A 12447-nucleotide genomic window follows, 5' to 3' on the forward strand; every position below is an offset into this window, starting at 1 on the left:
CATTATCAAAGTAATTAACAGTTTTTATCAAATTCTTTAAAGCTACCAGCTTTTTCTTTCTATCTTGTGGTAAAAGACTTCTCTGGTAACTGCATACATATGAAAGATTGTTGTTTAGAGTACTAATAAAGTGGATATACAGAGAGTAAGTTATGCGACAATACACTCTTTTCACCATTGAGTTATAGGCATATTTTGACAGCCATTTTGAAAATCAAAATGGCCGCTTTTATCAAAAAACATAATGATTCTTAAAACTTCAACTCAAGTACTGTCTGAAAATGTATGGTGTTTGAAACAAATATCATTTTGAATTTTTGGCACCTGTGTCCTAGTTACCGTGGAATTGCCCATATGAAGAATGATGTAAAGAAAATTCAACAGACTTCACTTTTTGTTGAATTCATTTTTGTTGTTGTTGAAAAATACACTTTCCTCGGACTTGTTCCTGACATATGGTAAGGGTAATATAGCATCAATCAAGTGCTCTTCCATTATGCTAGAAAAATGAAATATATCAAATTTAGTATAAACTTGTATGTATAGCAGTGCCTAAATTTATAGTATTTTGACATTTGCAGGGTTGCATCTTAATGTTAACATCTTCCATAAAGGGTAACTATCTTGTTTGAAGAGGGGTGCTGAAACGGGAGGTAGCCCCTTTTAACATGCTACATGTAGGCTACATCACATATTTTTCTCACACCCTCTTCACATGGCATGGTATCATATCCTTCATCTGATGTGTTTGTTTGTTGTGCATTTATGTAGAGTGATATGTGGTCGGAGAGTGCGTGTTGAACACGCCCGTCCCTACCCGGGTCCACCACCTCGGAGGAGCTCTGAGTTTCCAAGGAGTACTGCCAGAAGAAGAAGCAGGTAAATCTGACTCTGAGAACATTTCTTTTGAGTGCACCTTTGTATCCTTTAATATTTGTACCATCATTATTTGTTTGGGGTGTTTTTTTGTTTTTTTTTGGGGGGGGGGGGGGGGGGAGGGGGTGTGGATGCAGGGAGTTGTTTAAAGAGTAGGTATTACGAAGGATCATATTCCCTCGATATGTAGGTAGGGATGTTATGATGTGATTATGCTTATGGTAATTCCTTTTATGACTGTGATCTTATGACTTTTATGCATGAAGTTACACATTCGTATGTGGATGGGAAATATGAATAGAAGTTGAATGATGATTAGGGAGGAAGATATTCATATCTTTAAAAGATAAACTGGAATGTGGTTCAAATATGTGTTTTAAAGCTTTTGTGCAGATGTGTGTGCCTTTTCATTATTTGTTTTTTTTTATTGTAATTTGCCAAAATGAATAGATTTTGCAAAAAGCTCATGTTACATGTCGCTTATTTAACTGTTTTAGCATTCCATGTGATAGTCGTAAAATACTTTTAAACTGTGTGATATTTATAAATCAAAATTTGTCAGGGGGTATTTTATTGTTAGTACAAGTCATTGTCAATATTTCAAATATCATATTGTGTTAGATATGATGGTGTGACCTTACTTTCTTGAGGAACTGAACAAGCGGTCTTATAGGAAATGTGGGTCATCAAATTTATCACCAACTTGGACTTGTTATTGAGTATGCTAAATGATATTGATCGTAATGTGAGATAATGTGCTCAATTCACCTGAGATTTGCACAATGACTTACAGCTTCGTTCAGCGAGCGCTCAATGTAAGCACACTGGGATGCAGCTGAGAGGGCCGCAGACTTCTGAGCCCGACACTGCGGCTAGCAGCGAGCGTCAGCCAACAGCCGGCCACCCAATCCCATGCTGCACTGTCCAATGGCTGCCTCCAGGGGGCTCACTCACTCTCAATCTTAACCAATCCATTTTACGCCACCAAACCACACTACAGCTGACCAAGCTCCAAAGTCCACCCTCTGGCAACCCAACCCAATCGACCAATCTTCCAAACTTGACCAATCTTAGTCACTCAGTCTAGCCTACCTCCAATATTTTGTACCCAAAGAGCAACGACCTCCAGGGCACCATACCCTGACCTTTGTACAGCCATCTATGCTGGCAGCTGATTTAAAATTGCCTAGCTGCAGGATCGGAGTAGGTAAATACTTGTGCATGTAACATTGGTACAATTACAGTCATTCTATTTTTTTTTTAATCCACCACTTCTCACATTTGTAAATGTGTATGTGCAGATGTCCAAAGTCAAACTTGGGTTGTACAACCTCCAACACATGCCTGTAACAATTCACATGCTAAGCCTGCAATTAGGTTCAACAGGATCACTAATGTCAGATTCGTAGGGGGAAAGACTGGAATCGAGTTGATGTGTTTGGATACGAAGGGAATAGGGTTTTGGCTTTTTTTTTTTTTTTGTGAGAATTAATTTGGTTTTCTGTTATGTTGAAATGTGCAAAGTGCACACATTGCCTGTAATATTCAAATGCAATTCCAATAAAGTACATGTATGCTGTGAGTTCCAAAGATTTGCGTGAAGATAATTCTGCATTGAGAAAACACTGCTCAGTAACAGATGAAATTGGATGTGTCCACAGAAAATGGAAAGATGAATGTCATTTAGACAGCTGCTGTGTGGATCATAAAATTTAAATTGCAGTTTTAGTCACTTTAGTATGTGTATGATGAAGAATAATACTAACAACCTTTGTTTACATCAATGTTAATATGTGACAGTCATCTTTTGGTATAGAGGCCTGTGTGTCACATGAACAATTTATGTGTAATTAAGTGTGTAGTTACTACCTAAACAAGTGTATGGTTTCCCTTGTAATTACTAAAGTGACATCCCCTACATCTTCTCAATGTGAGCCAGATGCACAACTGATACTTCAGGCAAAGTTCAGGGTAGGGAGAAAAGCACACAAAAAAAAAGAACTAAGAAGAGAAAGATACCAAGAAGAAAGTATTGACAGACAACCCAATCAAAAAAAAAAAAAAAATACATGTAGAGAATTTTTGCCTTTCATTTAATTTGTGAGATAAAAGAAGATCTGCTTGTTGGTGACTGTATGTGTTGTAGCAATCTTCGGTTTTGGGCATTGTCGTAGAACTGATGTTTGATACTAACACCATTGAATTTCTCTGAAACTAGGTCAGGTGGCAAAGATTTCTTTGTGTGAGCAGGAAAGGAGATGGAAGAAATGAGGAGCAGCGTTCAAATTTCTTTGTGTGTGTATTTGAGATTTATTTTTAATCTCTGTTTGAATGTTTGCTGCATTGTTTTACTTAGGTCAAGGGACAGGAGGTCGAGGTCGAGGTCCCCTCGTCACAGACGAGCGCGTTCCAGATCCCGGTCTCGATCCCACTCCCACTCGCGGGAGCGGCGCTCAAGTCGACGGAGGAGTACCCACAGCAGGGGCCGGGACAGGTCCCGTTCACGGTCCCACTCGGGGCGCAAGTCCAGGGGCAAGTCCGTGTCCCCGAGAAGGCACCGCACCCGTTCCCGCTCCCACTCCAGGTCCCGTTCCCGACCGCACAAATCTCGATCTGCCACTCCAAAGAGATCAAAGTCGCCATCACCAGGGAAGATTAAGACCAAACTCAAATCCAAGTCCAAGTCACCTGCACAGTCCAGGCCAAGATCTAGATCAAACTCTGCGGCACCTGATGATACTTCAAAGTGAGATTATTGACAACTCCTCATGTGAATCAAGTGAAAAGAAAAAAAACAAAGAAATGAAATACTATTGGAATGGATTAAGCATTGATAGGCATAGGAAAATTTCACATCACTACCTTTATTTTTTTTTTCTAATTGACACTTTTCTTAGTGTACTAACTGAAAAGTAGTTTAAGCAGATACGTTTCTAATATGTACATTAAAACAAATTGCAACTCATGCTAGGCATCAAACTCATTGGATTTGTGTCCAATTGAAAGGGGAAAAAGTGCAATTCATGATCTTTTGCAATTATTATGAGAAAAATAGCAAAGTTTGTTACTAATTTATATAGCGCTAGTCAATGTAAGACTACCAGGTAAACGAAGGCCAAATCACCAGCTGACCTGCCTCCAGGAAACGTGCCAATGAGATGGTACTGATTGTTTGACTGATTTGTGTGTATGGCCTCTTTAGTGTAATATAACTCTCACAGGTGAGTGTATGAACTTAGAGATGATATTATCTTACGATTTGATAGAATGCCTCACATCAGGCTGCTTTTTATTTATTTTGGATTTGTGTCAAAATGACATCTTGTTTCCTTTAAGTTCTCCCATGGCAACCATTGCTGCCATAAATGCCGGCAAATTATCTTGCTATGCAGTTGTTATGCAGTTATAGAAGATGAATAGACAGCTATTGGACTTTACTACCAAAATATGTTTAGGGATGGGACATGTTATTGTTTGGTTAATCAAAGACCCAAGTCTTATAGGCCATGTTACCCAATTATATTTGTATGCCTCATCCCTTTTATGATTTTCCAGGAAAAGCAAATCACGTGAGCGATCATCGTCGGGGTCTAGGAAGCGTCGAGGCAGCGAGAGGAGTGCAGGAAGCCACAGGAGTGCAGACTTTGACGGAGACGGTGACCGTGACAACGGCCATGGGGATATCAGCGAGGAAGCCATCACCAAGCCCAAGGCTGAAGATCTTATCGAATGGTGAGTGTTTTGAGTTTTTGAGACAGTGGAGTATGTCTTGTGAATTTTATATACTGTCAATTCCCTTGTGCTCTCATTTTCTTGTATCCCCTTTTTCTAATCACCACACGTACATTGTTACTGAGTTTTATCACCTAAATTGGTCTTATATTTATCAGTTTTGTAGTCCTCATTGTTTTCAAGTTGCTTACAAAATTTCACTGACACATCCAAGTATTTACCAAACATTGTTCATGAGAGGCTGTGGAATCAGACACTGTTGCTTTAATTCCATCAATATCATATCAACATCTAGTTTATATAATACTTGCTACAAGATTTACTATTTTCTGTGATGAATGATTCATTGTATATTATTCTGGGGGTGAAAATTGGAATGATTTCATTATTTTTTTCCTTGCTTTTTGTTAGACCAAAATTTGAAATGTACTATTAATGATAGCCTTGATGCAGTGTGCATTAAGAGCTTTTACAGAGATCTATTTTCATATTACTGGTTATAAGAACCAGGTTGAAGTCATGAAACATGTATATTGGTGACATGAATATTGAGAGAAAGGAATAGTTTGTGGTATGGGAGTTTTTATTTCCTTAGCAAATTTCATCCTCAATGAAGATGATTTCATATGAAACTTTTTTGGGTGTTTAATTTGTATTTCAGATACTGCCATTCCTTTAAAAAAAAAAAAAAAAAAAATTATGAATAACTCAAAGTCACCAAAGTGGGCTCATGCATAGAAAGTTAACAGTGCAAAATTTACCATACTGCCAGAGTCAAAGGTTATTCTTCGGTCTTCTTAGGGTTGGCCGGTCCTGAAGACTTCGTTAAAACGGGAGTCCACTGAACAAGGAATCCCCATTATTACAAGGGTGCTGGGACCCGTTTCAGATCATTAGTTTCGATCCTGCACCAAAGTTTGCATGTTCTTTTTTTTTTTTCTTCTTTTTTTCTTTTTTTTTTTAAACTGTCCTTAATCCCTACCCACCTCCACTACATGATTTTTTTTTTTTTTTTTTTTTTTTTTGTCTTGAGCCTTTTTGAAATGGAAACCATTTTCAATTTATTGTTTTATGTTGTTGCTTTCCACACCACAAGGAATCCTACTGATCAGCAGTTGGAGGAGAGACTGGACGAGAAGATTGAGGATAATCCTGTGGATAGTTGAGAGATGGACTGTGGACATGAAGCAAAACAAACTGTGTGCCCGTGGGACCTACAGCCGTAGCATTTCACCTGTCTACCAAACACCAAGAACAGCAGTTATTGGTTCCAGTGATGGGTGGTCTCTGTTAATGAGAGGGTTCCTGGTTGGATGACTGTAACACACAACATCCAGATTGTTCTGAGATTTTTAAGTACAACTTAACATGGTTCTGAGCATTATACGTCCATGCAGAAAGAGTGGACCAAATTTCTGTCCAGCTCAGTGAGCATTCAAGGACAGGGAGATGGTGAGGGTAGGTCACCTTGCAAATCAATGTCAGTATAAAGTTTGGAAAACTGTGATTGTCATGTAATAATTTTTGTTTTCTAATTTTGTTCCATTTTTTTAAACATTTTTTTTTTTTGAGGGAGAGTATAGCTGTACAAAGTATGCAGTAATGTATTTTCCAGGATGTAAGCTGTATTTTTGCACGATTGAGACAAGCATTCTCAAATGTAAAATATAGATATGAGCCAATTGGTCATTGTATGGAGAATTTGCAGAAGTGTCCTCCCCTTTAATATGACACGAAGTAGAGGCTGTGTAACAAGAAGGTTAGTGAACAAATTGTTGGCGACAGCAGGGAGGTGGAAGAGAGATGGAGATGGCACTCTGAGAGCTTCCCTCAGAGAAAAAATCAAGTGGTCTTACACCGATTAACATCTTGAAATCCAACCCTCATTCTGTGATAAATATGTCAAAATCTGGCCTTATCGGTCCACCCATCACCCTCCGGCGCACTAGAGTGACGCAACATGATCTCCTTTCCAGGCCTTCCATAAACACACGCTCGTAAAAATCGGGCTTTGAAGCGATGCGTGGCACCGACAATATGACGTCATATTCAAAATTTTGGCAGTCTATTACATTCAGTGAAAGACGTCCCCCTTCGAAAGCTACAACTTATGGCTCAAGAATTGGGTAGCGTGGTATGTCTATACCTTTCGCTGGTTCAACAGACTATGCTGAGGAGATTGCCGTTTGAACCAGCGAAATCGGTAAACAAACAACGGAGTTACTGAGCAGTAAGTTTTGTGCGCTAGAGATGTCATCATATTGTTTCTGTATCGATTATGAGAAATTCCGCACATTTCCGCAAATTTTTTATAGTTAGAGAGGTAGGCCTGACCTTGATCTTCAAAATGATATAAGTTACATGATATCATCATATTGTTTCTGTATCGATTATGAGAAATTCCGCACATTTCCGCAAATTTTTTATAGTTAGAGAGGTAGGCCTGACCTTGATCTTCAAAATGATATAAGTTACATGAGCGTGTTCGGGCGTGTTTTCAAACAGTTCGAGTGTAAAAGTAGTGCTTCATAGAGACCAAAGCGGGTTTTTTGTCCCCGCCGAACGAGTTCGAGCAGGGGACTATGAAACGGGCTCCGTACGTGTGTGTGTCCGTGTGTCCGTGTGTCCGTCCGTCCGTCCGTCCGTGTGTCCGTCCGTGTGTCCGTCCGTGTGTGCGTCCGTGTGTGATCAAAATGTTCAAAATGCTACTCCTTCGCCATTTCTAACCCGATTTTGATTCTGTTTGCTTTATATGATAACACTACATGGGAGCTTTGAAACTTCTATACAGAATTTCAGTTGTGACCTTTGACCTTGACCTTTGACCTATATTGTACATTTTGCTTCAAAATGCTACTCCTTCGCCATTTCTAACCCGATTTTGATTCCGTTTGCTTTATATGATGGCACTAGGTGAGGGCTTCAAAACTTCTACACAGAATTTTGACCTTTGACTTCTTTGACCTTTGACCTTGATTTTTGACCTACATTGTACATTGCCTACAAAATGCTACTCCTTCGCCATTTCTTACCCGATTTTGATTCCGTTTGCTTTATGTGATGGCACTAGGTGAGGGCTTCAAAACTTCTACACAGAATTTTGACCTTTGACTTCTTTGACCTTTGACCTTGATTTTTGACCTATATTGTACATTTTGCTACAAAATGCTACTCCTTCGCCATTTGTAACCCGATTTCAATTCCGTTTGCTTTAAGTGATGGCACTAGGTGAGGGCTTCAAAATTTCTACACAGAATTTTGACCTTTGACTTCTTTGACCTTTGACCTTGATTTTTGACCTGTATTGTACATTTTGCTACCAAATGCTACTCCTTCGCCATTTCTAACCCGATTTCGATTCCGTTTGCTTTATGTGATGGCACTAGGTGAGGGCTTCAAAACTTCTACATAGAATTTTGACCTTTGACTTCTTTGACCTTTGACCTTGATTTTTGACCTATATTGTACATTTTGCTACAAAATGCTACTCCTTCGCCATTTGTAACCCGATTTCAATTCCGTTTGCTTTAAGTGATGGCACTAGGTGAGGGCTTCAAAACTTCTACACAGAATTTTGACCTTTGAATTCTTTGACCTTTGACCTTGATTTTTTTACCTATATTGTACATTGGCTACAAAATGCTACTCCTTCGCCATTTCTAACCCGATTTCGATTCCGTTTGCTTTATGTGATGGCACTAGGTGAGGGCTTCAAAACTTCTACATAGAATTTTGACCTTTGACTTCTTTGACCTTTGACCTTGATCTTTTTACCTATATTGTACATTTTGCTACTAAATGCTACTTCCGGCGGGGACATATATTACGCACCGCGTAATTTCTACTTTTCCTTGTTTTTCATCTGCACCCGAGCAAGCTGGGGCTTTTCAGCGTACTCGTCGGGTTGTTGTAGGGCCGCGTCGGGACAGCGTTCGTTGCCGTTGTTTCGGTGAATTTGAGTTACTAGTAAATACATATTGGAATGGAAAGTTGAGTGTTAAAAAGTGTAAATTAGACATATCAGCCTTGATTATAATTATTTTCCGTAGAGAATTAAAGATGATATCTATAAAAGCCTAGATGTATGATGCTGTAAGTATATTTTAGGGGGAAAACCAGAGCTTAGTATACAGTGTTTCGGGTCACTCTCCCTCGATCATTCATCGGTAAATACCGGTAATCGGCTTGACTCTACCCCATGCTAACGTTACAAAAAATTGAATTAAAAAGTAGTAGAGTACACCTCTGGAGCTAGTAGAATCTAACGTTTAACAGTGGTTAGATTCTAGTTTGTGAAATACTAGAGTCTACTAGCTAGGACTAACGTTAGGTATGCTTTTGCTAGGCAGCATACCTGAGGTGACGCTGCGCTATTAAACATTGTCCTGAGCCTTGCCCTTGCCTTGGCCTCCAATTTCCAAGCCAAGGCCCAACTAACTTTCTGAGTTTCAGTTTCAATTGTAAATCAAATTTCGTTAAGTTGCTGTGTTAATGTGATTTTGAATTTGCTAAAGAAGCAATTCCTCCTCAACAAACTTGTCTCCGTCAAAATCACGATCGCCAGAACCACCACCACTGCTTACACCACTGCTTACAGTTCTGTGCTTACACCGTAGGACGCCATTTTATTCCCCGACCACAATGCATTTCGCGTCATGATTTCCGCCACAAGATTTACGACTTGCAGTGCGCCGAGCGTGAGTAATTGGATTACGGGAGGGGGAAAAAATCGCTGTCGGGGCCACGCATGACTTCAAAGGAAACTCAAAAGAGCACACTCCATCTCTCTTCCACCTCCCTGGCGACAGATAGATCTACAAGATTATATGAAGGCACATCTGCTTCCAAGTTTCTCATGGTACATGGTGGTTCATCCGCATAAGCTCATGTCTAGAAGAGCAAAGGTGAATACAAGTACAGTTTTCATAAGAACATTTCCCAGAGTATATTTGTGATTAGGAGACTTTTTTTTTTTTTTTTTTTTTTATGATCATGGGATGGTGTTTGCCCGATCATACCACTTTTTGTGGATTCAATTCATGCGTGGATACTATAGAACTCTGTCTGTAAATGCCACAAATTTGCCCAAGGAATGACTGTAAATTCAAATACATGTACCATTTAAACTTGTGATACAGTGCTGTGGAAAGGAGTAGCTCATCACTTGGTATTTGAATTATGTCTGTGAATGTAAATTCACTTGTAAACAAGTGTGTAGGTGAGTACATAGTGGATTACATGAAGTTAAAGTTCGTTTCTATGAAGTTTTAAAAAAGAGAAATGAATAACTTATGATGCCTAGTTATGTATGAAAAATAGACAAAGCATCCCAGGGGAAAATCTGCTTTGTATTCATACATCTTGCTGTATATATCTATGCTGTTCAAAAACATTGTAACTTGTCAGTCATAAGTGGGGAGGTATCCAAAATGATAGGAAAAGATGATTCAGTGGGTTATGTAATGAGTCAAGTGCGTTGCTTTGTTAGTACATAAATAAACTGTTGTTAGATACACTGAATCCCCCCAGTTATGAGTGAAATAGACATTTATTAGCTTAAAAACCGGTGCCTAATCCTACCAGGGCTATAAACAGGGCTATAAATGGTTATGTTTCTATTCCTCTCTTGGAAAGATGAGATTTGCGACAGTAATGGTAAATACCAGTAGAACTTTTTGGTCGATTGTCACATTCAAATCAGCATGTCTGCCTTTCATACAATGATTTCCTTCCAGTGAAATCATTTGTTGTTAGCGTAGTACCATAAAGTACCTTAACCCTAACTGCACTGGGGGGGGGGGGGGGCCTCGGAGGCCCCCCCCCCCTCGACATTTCGCACGATTACTCTGCAACACGCAATGCTCTCGGCGCGATGCTCCATGACTTTTTTCTTTTGAGTTTCCCGCACATTTTGACACCAAATTTGTGACGCCCGGGGGTACGGTTCTGAAGTTACATGACTTTTTGTACATGCATGTGAGGCCAAAAATGGCTAAAAAATGTGATTTTGTGTACAAAGTCAATGCAAATTGAGTTTTTTCACATGGTTCATATAAATATGCTTATTTTTACTCTCAATGGCTAAAATTAGTTTGTTTTAGGAGTATTATGCTTCAAAAAGTGTCTGTGACAAATTTTGTTACAAAAAACAACAAAAACAAAAGGTCGAAAAAACAAAGAAATACATAAGAAATTCATGAAACAGTAAAATAAATAAGAAATTAATTTTGATACCGAATTTGTTTTTCAAGTACATTTGCTAAGAATGCCACAAAGAATAATTATACCAAAAATGAGCACTTTTGGAGCTTTATTTACTGATTTAGATGAAAGATTCTGATTTCTCGCATAAATTATCATAATTAATCAAAATGAAATAAAAGAAGACTTTTCTCTAAAATATAAAAACACGATCTTGTAGATTACATCGCACACTACCATTGTGCAAAGTTCCGCGGCGATCGCGCGATCCACGGCCGAGATCTTAGGGGGGGCCTTTGAGGCCCCCCCAGTCTTTCGAGCTACCAAAATAGCCCAGTCTTTTTAGGGTTAAACCTTGCATAATTTGATGTACATAGAACCAGAGAAAATCTGTGGACTTGTGCAAATGTCGGCTAACATGTGTTACACCTGCTTGAATTCCCCCCCCCCCCCCCCAATGATCCAATTTGGCTGCAGGTTCGAAGATCACACACACACTCGTTTGCCTTTGAATGATCACTCGAGTATCTGCATGCAACATGTGACTTTGGATGTACAAGACAAAATAGCCAAGAATTTTAAAGCAACCAATGATCTCGTATTCTTGCAATATCTTTCCTTGCTAGCAACAGAAGCAAAGAGGCAATTTACACTGGAGTTCCTCATTTTGAACCAAGACATTATGTTGACACGTTTGTTTGGTCAATTAATAGATATTAACGTACACAAATTACAGAAATAAGCAAAATATCAGGACTTTTGGATTGTGCAACTTACAGGATGTGAACATACGTGGTGTTTACTGTATTTTAATGAGTTTAAAATTGAATGGATATCAGAAGTATTGAAATGTATTGCCTGTTAGTATCGTCTGTAACAGTGTCTCCATAAAATCTTCATGTTCTTGATTTTTTACTCAGATTTTTCTTCTTCCTTTTTTTTTAGCTCACCTGAGCCAAAGGCTCAAGTGAGCTATTGCGATCGCCCTTCGTCCGGCGTCCGGCGTGCGTCGTGCGTCGTGCGTCGTCCGTCGTCTGTCGTGCGTAAACTTTTTACATTTTCATCTTCTTCTTGAAAACCCCAAGACCAATTTTCATCAAACTTGGCAGGTAGCATCCCTAGGGGGTTAGGAACTCAATTTGTTAAAATGGGCACCATGCCTCACCCAGGGGGCCCCCAGGGGGGCCCAAACCCCCCCCCAAATTAAGGAATCTGTAAAAATCTTCTTCTCTAGAACCAGAAGTGATAGAGCTAAGTTAATACTAGGAGTTGGTACATTGATGACTGTAGTTTCAAGTTTGTTCATGGCAGAATCAGGGGTGCCCCCCCTTGGGACCCAGGGGAGGGGGGTGGGGGAGGGGTCCTAATGGGGCTTAAATTGTACATTTTCATCTTCTTCTTGAGAACCCCATGACCCATTTTCACCAAACTTGGCAGGTAGCATCCTTAGGGGGTTAGGAACTCAGTTTGTTAAAATGGGCACCATGCCCCACCCAGGGGGCCCCCAGGGGGCCCAAACCCCCAAAATGAAGGAATCTTTTAAAATCTTCTCTAGAATCAGAAGTTATAGAGCTAAGATAATACTATGAGTGAGTACATAATGACTGTAGTTTCAAGTTTGTTCATAGCAGATCCAGG

General features: G+C 39.5%; 1 protein-coding gene across 1 annotated transcript; it reads left to right on the forward strand.

Moving 5' to 3' along the window:
* Positions 1–2270: 2270 nt before the first annotated feature.
* LOC139707920 (uncharacterized) lies at positions 2271–5774 on the forward strand. Its single transcript, XM_071619914.1, has 4 exons — positions 2271–2281; positions 3233–3622; positions 4432–4608; positions 5705–5774. Exons 1-4 carry the CDS (start codon positions 2271–2273, stop codon positions 5772–5774), a joined length of 648 nt encoding a protein of 215 aa, XP_071476015.1.
* The last annotated feature ends 6673 nt before the right edge of the window (positions 5775–12447 follow it).

Source organism: Diadema antillarum, unplaced genomic scaffold, assembly GCF_040938485.1.
Source record: "Diadema antillarum isolate AM-2024a unplaced genomic scaffold, OU_Dant_1.0 seq00001284_RagTag, whole genome shotgun sequence".
Classification (NCBI taxonomy): Eukaryota; Metazoa; Echinodermata; class Echinoidea; order Diadematoida; family Diadematidae; genus Diadema; species Diadema antillarum.

Excerpts from the sequence above, each read along its gene's own strand:
- LOC139707920 (XM_071619914.1), top strand. Across the intron at positions 3,623-4,431 it reads GCACCTGATGATACTTCAAA|GAAAAGCAAATCACGTGAGC; the intron begins GTGAGATTATTG and ends ATGATTTTCCAG. Across the intron at positions 4,609-5,704 it reads GCTGAAGATCTTATCGAATG|GAATCCTACTGATCAGCAGT; the intron begins GTGAGTGTTTTG and ends CCACACCACAAG.